The sequence below is a fragment of the Manis pentadactyla genome, chromosome 10, assembly GCF_030020395.1.
Source record: "Manis pentadactyla isolate mManPen7 chromosome 10, mManPen7.hap1, whole genome shotgun sequence".
NCBI classification, from domain to species: Eukaryota; Metazoa; Chordata; class Mammalia; order Pholidota; family Manidae; genus Manis; species Manis pentadactyla.
Genome location: NC_080028.1, coordinates 104,940,546 through 104,947,827, shown reverse-complemented (window position 1 = coordinate 104,947,827; position 7,282 = coordinate 104,940,546). Strand labels below are relative to the sequence as shown.

Below are 7,282 nucleotides of genomic sequence, written 5' to 3'. Positions count from 1 at the left end.
GCATCGTGGGATTTGGGAGCCAATTCCCATCCCAAAGAAAGGAGCCCAGACTGCAGCTAGGAAGAAACGCCTTCCTCCAATGCCACGCTGCTTTGACTTCAGTGTTTTCTATTAGCCCATGAACTGGCACATGGTTTTGGTAATGAGAGCTTTAAGTTAGAGCTGGTTTCAAACTTGGCTCTGATCTTCACTGGCTGTGGGGTGCAGGGCCTGAATTACTGCCATCTGTCCCTCTTCAGGGTTAGTTAGGGTGTGGCCTTCACAAGGGAAGGGACAGTCTCAGAAGATGGCTTGGCACATGTGGGAGACGTGCTGCACCTGCCAGAACAGTCCAGGCCTCAGGGAGGTGGTGTCACCTGGAGAGGTAAGGTAGAAACAGGACAGGTGGCTCTGGGCTTGCAAACTCAGAATTCCCCTCTCCACAAGGCTTGGGTTTGGATTGAACGCAGGAGGCATTTCTCAGGATTTGGAAGACTGGAGTGAAGTAGCAGCCACACTTCATGTTTGTGAATCGTACATCTGACCAGGAGTCAATGTCCTTATTTTAAGCCATCAAGCATGCATGGTTAAGGATGCTGACTGACCTCGCTGGCTGGGACAGGGACAGGCCTGGAACTCTACCACATCTCGCTCTGCTTCGGCCTGACCATAGGACTCCCAGCAAGGCAAGCCCCAGAACCCAGGCTCTTGAAAGCTTATTGGAAACTTGATGGAAGGAGGAGGAGAGAGAGGAGGAGGACAAGAATCGGGGCTAGTGGGTGAGCATGTGTGGGAATCACAGTTCAGCAAAGCCCAGACTGAAGGGGATCATGGGATACTCTCTCTCTTGGGCTCTGACCAGGGACCCAGTGCCCACAGGTCATCCTCACAGCATAGCACCGTTGGGTTTCAGCTCCTGTAACCATAATAAGAAGGGGTGGGTAAGAGAGACTCCAAGGCCACTATAGGATTTTTTCACTACACTTTTAATTTTGAGGTGAGTGTGCCATCCACACAGCTGTAAGAGGTAGCACAGCGATCCGGTCTACCCTTTGTCCAGTTGCCTCCAGTGGTGCCTGCATAGCTTTAGTGCAACGACACAGCCACAGGATCTTGACACCAACATGGTCAAGATGCCGATCACTTCAAGACTACAAGGACCCCTCATGCCCTCTTATAGCCACAACCACGACCCCCTGCCCCTCTCTTTCTAACCCCAGAAACCTGTTCTCCACTTTATCATTTTATCATGTCAAGAATGTCATACAAATGGCACCAGGTTGTACACAACCTTTCAAGGCAGCTTTTTGCACTCAGTTGGAGGTCTGTCCAGGCTGCTGTATCAGAGGCGGGGTCCTTTGCTCTCTAATGAGTGTCCCATGGTGAATGAACCACAGTTTGTTCAACCACTTACCTGTCGAAGGACACCTGCGCTGGTTGCAGTTGGGGGACAGGACAAAAAAGCTGCTGTGAACATGTGTGCACAGGTGTTCATGTAAGTTTAAGTTCCCAAGTCTCTGGGACAAATGCCAAGAGTGCAACTGTTGGACCATATGGTAGTTGCATGTCTTGTTTTTTAAGAAATTGCTGAAATATTTTCCAGAGGGGATGTACCATATTATGTTCCCACATTCCTGCATTTTCAACTTTGACATCTCATAGGACAATATGTCTGAGGCCAAGTGTGCCTCTGATGCCAAGTGAAGCCAGGCAGCCACTGACCAAAGCAGAAGAGGCAACTGCACAGCCACCCCCAGTGGTGCCAGGGACCTGGGAGTGCCCACCAAGGCAGGCCTGCCCAAGGGCAGCGGGGGCTGACTGGGTGGACTGTACACAGGCCATCCCAAAGCTAAAGGCGCTGCTTCAAAGGGAGGATTTTCTGGAAGAAGACTCCTGGGCTTCTGGCCTCAGATCCATTGACTTGACTCAGGGCAGAATTCTGCAGATTATTTGTGGGAACGCCTTTAGTGTCTTGTACACTGTGACACAAAGGCCCCCCACTTAAGATGCCATCTGACTTTTCCCTAAAGTTCCCATTCCTTGCCTTCTGTTGTCCCATATGCACTTATCCAGATAAAGAATTGTGGCTTTAGAGCTGAAAGAGACCAGAAAGTAGGTGGCTGGTGAGAAGTGAACTCCCAGGACCCCCAGCTCTGTGCTCCACACACACAGGGGCTTGGTTACAGAGCAGGCTGAGCCCTGGGCTGGAAACCAGGTGCTGCGCCTGGGGAGGTGGCAGCCTCCTGGGGAGAGAGAGGCAGTGCAGCCAGGACACAGGGCGCTGAGGGAAGGTTGAACCCTGTGTCTCTGCCCTCCCTCGGCTCTGATCCTGGCTCCAGGCAGGAACACACTGGCTGAGTCCCACCCAGCCAGCCTGTGCCCGCCCCACTACTCTGGGCAGGAAGAGGTCAGGGTGCTGCAGTGAAGGGGGCCATAACCCTGGGCCCCTCTGTGGCGGGGCTCTCAGCTGTGTTCTGGCAGCCAAGAGTCCACCTCAGGGATCCCAGTGCCCAAGAAGACCCACCTGTGTGCCCCGGCGCACCCAGGGCACACGGAAGGGGAGCTTCAAGGGGACATCCACAGCGCAGGGAGCCTGCGAGGAGCCCCAGCTCTGGCTTTGCCAGGTGCTCGCGGACGCGCAGGGAGCGCGACAGGCACCGCGTGAACGGGAGGCGGCGGGTGGCCGTCCCGCCCGTCGGACCACCCAGGGCGTGGGTCCCTCCTCCGTCCACCGTCCTCCCTCCTCGTGCGCGGGTCAGAGGGTCACCGAGAACCCCGCGTGGCTCCCCTCGGCCTCTGCGCCGTGGCTGGGGCCTCCCCCGCGCCGGGATTGGATGCAAGCGAGCGGGGTGGGGGCGGGGGTGGGGGGTCTCCAGAAGCCCAGGTCGCCAGCTGAGGAGGGGGCTAGCCTGCAGTGCAGACCCTGCTGGCCCGCGCCCGAAGGAGCTCGGCAGGACCTGGCGGGCAGGCGGACAGCGCTGGGGAGGCGCGCCGCGATGTTTGACAGCTCGCAGTATCCCTACAACTGCTTCAACTACGACGCCGACGACTACCCGAGCGGCAGCGCCGACGGGGAGAAGCGGCTCACGCGGCCCGCATACAGGTGACCGCGGGGGTCGGTGGTGGGGACCTCCCTTCGCAAGGGTAGCCAGGACCTGCCCATGACGGAGAGGGGCCTCTCTTCTCTCGGGTAGGGCTCAGAGAAGGGGCACATTTGTGCACACGGTCAGAGGTAGCCAGAGGTTTCTCCACACCCCTGAGGAAACCAAGTGCGACGCAGAGTTTCTGGGGTCCGGGCAGAAGCAGGGGGCTCCAAGGGTCCCTTAACCAAGCAACCCTCCCTGCCCTCCATCTCCCAAGCTCAGGGCGCCTCTGGAGAGCCCCGGGCGCCAGCGCAGGGCTGGCGTGGGGCGGGGGGGGTGCTCCAGACGCGCGCGGCTCATCCAGCGTCCCCGGCCTGACGCGCCCCGTCTGCAGCTACATCGCGCTGATCGCCATGGCCATTCAGCAGAGCCCCGCGGGCAGGGTGACCCTGTCCGGCATCTACGACTTTATCATGCGCAAGTTCCCCTATTACCGCGCCAACCAGCGCGCCTGGCAGAACTCCATCCGCCACAACCTGTCCCTCAACAGCTGCTTCGTCAGGGTGAGCCCCGCGGCGCCGCGCGCCCCACGCGGGAGACCTCTGGGCCCTGACCCTGGGAGGGGGGTGAGGCAGCAGCCGCCGCTAAGTTCGTTCCCAGTCAGTGGGGCAGCCTCCACCTGCGCCGGGAGCGGCGCCGCCACCCGAGGACCGCTCGTGTGCCTCCCAGGGCTGCGGGCGCTCACCCCGCCCAAAGGGAGCCCCACGGCGGACGCGGCGCACTCGGGAGCCAGCCGGGCGCCGGGCCCCTGTCTCTCCGCGCAGGTGCCGCGGCCCGAGGGCCACGGGAAAGGCAAGGGTAGCTACTGGACGTTCGCCGGCGGCTGCGAGTCGCTGAGGGACCTCTTCGAGAACGGCAACTTCCGGCGGCGCCGCCGGCGCGGCTCCCCGCGCCAGGGGCCCCCAGGCCCGCCCGAGCCGGCCAACGCGCAGGGGTCCCCGACCCCTTGCCGCGCGCCGGCGCCACCCGCCGGCTCCGCCGCCCAGGGGAAGGAGGAGCACAAGGACATCAAGTTCAGCATCGACTATATCCTCTCCGCCCCCGACCCCTTGCCGGGGCTCAAGTCGCCCCAGCGAGCGCAGGAGGGCAGGTACCCCCCGCTGGAAGCCCAGCAAATGAGCCTCCACTTGTGGACCATGTGAGGGGAATGGAGGCTGTGTGTCCCTGTCCCGCAGGCTGGCAGCCGGCCGCTCTAGGGTCTCCCAGGTGATTTCAGCCCCAGCTGGAGCCAAGAAATTAGGTTTTGCCGCATCCTACACACCAGCAGACAAGTTGGGTGAGGAAACAGCCAGGGTGCAGGGAGCCAAGAAGTCGACCTGAAAGGTACCTTTCGGCTTTATCCCCCCAGAAAAGCTCCCTGGCCTCCCGTCTGGGTTCCTGTTGACTTAGGGTCTGCTTTGGATTCCCAAGTCATCCTGCCAGAGGGATAAAAACATAGGCTCAGGGTCACACTCACTCGGAGTCAAGGTAGCATTTCATCCCTTGGTCATTTGAGAGTTTGCTTCACAGATGACCACGCCCCGGAAGCTGCTCAGTGTTTTACTGAGATCGGCCCCATGCTTCCCTAGAGCTAAAAGTAATAATAACAATAAAGTGCAAATGGTGAAGTCAGATAGCCATGATGCCATGAATTTTGCCCCAAGGACTTTGTCTGTGTCCTTCTGTGGATGATGCGCTTGGAAGTGACACATGTGTTGTGGGCAAAATATCTGACGATTTTTAAGAAATTCCATGCAGTATTTTATACAGGAAAGAAGAAAGGAAGGGAGGGAGGAGAGCGTCCAAATTTGGGAAAACACGGGGGCAAAGCACACTCTTCCTGAATTCTGAGGAGGGAATAAGCCCTATTCCATCAGCTGGTTTCCCGGGAAAGCAGACATTCCACAGCAGATGGCTGGTAAATCCCTGCTGCACTGTGTGGTGTACGATTAGGAAGTGCACATTACAGGCATGGGAGGTGGGCATACTCTATTTGAAATGTAAATGATTTAATTACTGTGTAGAGACGGGCATTTAAAAAAACACAATTATGCACAGTGAAACTATTTGACCAACCTTACATTTTTCACCAGCCCATTTTTGCAGAGTTAATTGCTTTCCATGACTTAATTTGAACATTAGTATGGATTACACCTAATCTGATTCACTAGGTGACAATGGTTGGCTAATTTTGTAAATAACAAAAGCACACCCAAGCAGGCTGGCCGTCTCGACAGGGACTGAAGAGCCGTGCTTCATTGGACTCTGAGAGGCTGGGCTGGGACTTAAGTAAAGGCAGGCAGGCAGCTGAGACAGACAGTCTCATGCAAAACTCGCTCAGACTTGGCTTCATTGTGATTCAGAAGCTTGATATGTCATTAAACCCCAATATGCCTTCCTTTACCTACCCTGTAAAGAGAAGCTCCGTGTGTTCAATTAATTGTTTTGGGAAGAGGAAAGCCATTCCTCACAAGTGTCATGAGATCCTGGCCCCAACTCCAGAGACGAACACAGGTGGTGGTATGCCCTCTCGGCTCTGCCAGACCCCGCCAATGGGACCACGTGTCAGCATTGCAGGAGGAGAGGAACCCTGCCTCCAACAGCCGCCACTGAAAGCAGTACTAAGGCCTATAGCATGGAGGACACCTCTCTCTCCTCCACAAAGGCAGCTGTCAGAACTCTGCTGGGACGGCTTCCAGCATGTGGGAGCTCCCACCAGGCATGGTGCCGAGCCCCAGCAGGCTGTCTCCTTCGCTGGCTCCCAGCCCTGGGAAATGGGTGCTGTCACTTTTCATCCCCATTTTACAGATAGGCACCTGCATGCAGACAGGCTCAGGGCCCAGGTGTAGGTGTGTGACTTCAGGGTTGGATGCTAAAGCTTCTTCCTTGCAGTGGCTTGTCCAGGCTCAGCATGGTTGTGTCTTTGTGAGCACATGCGTGTGTGTGTATGTGTGTTGTGTGTCTCTCTGTGCCAAAAGCATCGTTTTAAATTATCCTAGATGTAATTTAGATGTAACACAATGCAGGTGGTACTTATACATAAGCTTATGGCATACAGAGCATCTGAAGATACATTTTTTTGCTACCCACTGAGCAAATAAAATTTGCATTTTATCTTTTGGGTTCTTGCTCTATTCCTGCATTTGGTTCTGGTTAGCAAAGCCCGATTGAGAACAGAAAAATTCTTTGCTTTAAAATAGGACAATCTCTGGAGGCCCCAGTTGCAGAGAGGGAGAGGAGGCCTTGGAACAAATGAGTTTCTAGGAGGCAGGGCCTCTCTGTACACTTGTTCCCAGTCACGCCCACTGGCTGCTGGCAAGCAAAGGGCTGGCACCAGGCCGGCAGGATCAGTGTACTATGAGGTGTAACGTTTGTTTTGCAAAGGATATCAATCATGTTTTTAAAAGCTAAGGGACATTTTCAATTTGCCAGCAAGTGATATCCTGCGACTTGGGAAAGACCCCCAGCCCTTAGATGAATGGCATTTAATACCAAACAGCACAGCAGGGGCGAGGGCTGGCTCTGACCTATTCAAATGTCGCCCACCACGCAGACTTGCCCAACGCAATTATAATTAAATACTTTATGCCTCTCTTGCAAATCGTTGATTGATCACCGATATGTACATTACCAGCACATTACCCCGGAGCAGATGTCTGCCTCGCACGTCATGGATCACCAGGTTTCCATTAAGAAAGTTGGGAGGCACTGCCGTGTGGGAGTTCAGGAGAGGTATATGCAAATTGCCTCCGTGCAGAGCAAAGTTTCCAGGCTGGGCAGCATCCCGCCTGAGTGCTTTCTCCCCAGCCACCCAAAGACTCTGAGGTGTCCCCTCTCGAGAAGCTGTCCTGAGAGAGGTGCCTCCACCAGAGCCAGGAGCTACAGGAGTGAGGGAGTGGCTGGAGGAAGGATGGAGAACAGCCTCCCCACAGTGGGGAGGAGAGGGCCACAGGCCTGCTGCAGGAGCAGGTCCGGAATGAGCTGGCCTCACATGATGCCACCCTCCCCACTGCTGACTGTGGGGTCTAGCATTGTGTGACCCCCACAGAGGCCTCTCTTAGCTGACAGTGCCCACAGTCAGACACTTCCCTCCATGCTAAGTGGAAGCAGGACTCCTGGACACGACAGTCCATTGCCCTGGTCTGCCTTGGGGTATCAGAGAAAAGGCTTCATTTCTCTTC

The 7,282-nt window shown here is 56.1% G+C and overlaps 1 protein-coding gene across 2 annotated transcripts; it reads left to right on the top strand.

The window, feature by feature from the left end:
• Positions 1 to 310: 310 nt before the first annotated feature.
• FOXL3 (forkhead box L3) lies at positions 311 to 4,737 on the top strand. Of its 2 annotated transcripts, XM_036933052.2 has the most exons (3): positions 311 to 3,082; positions 3,457 to 3,625; positions 3,887 to 4,737. In XM_036933052.2, the coding sequence occupies exons 1-3, from the start codon at positions 2,814 to 2,816 to the stop codon at positions 4,262 to 4,264; spliced, it is 816 nt and encodes a 271-aa protein (XP_036788947.2). In that variant the 5' UTR covers positions 311 to 2,813; the 3' UTR covers positions 4,265 to 4,737. The 2 variants fall into 2 exon arrangements, with proteins under 2 accessions (XP_036788947.2, XP_036788946.2); XM_036933051.2 differs by having other exon boundaries at positions 3,457 to 4,737.
• Positions 4,738 to 7,282: the final 2,545 nt, after the last annotated feature.

Coding starts and splice junctions, on each gene's coding strand:
- FOXL3 (XM_036933051.2), top strand. CDS start 2,814: ATGCAAGCGAGCGGGGTGGGGGCGGGGGTGGGGGGTCTCCAGAAGCCC. Junction 3,083..3,456: donor CTCACGCGGCCCGCATACAG/GTGACCGCGGGG, acceptor CCCCGTCTGCAG/CTACATCGCGCTGATCGCCA.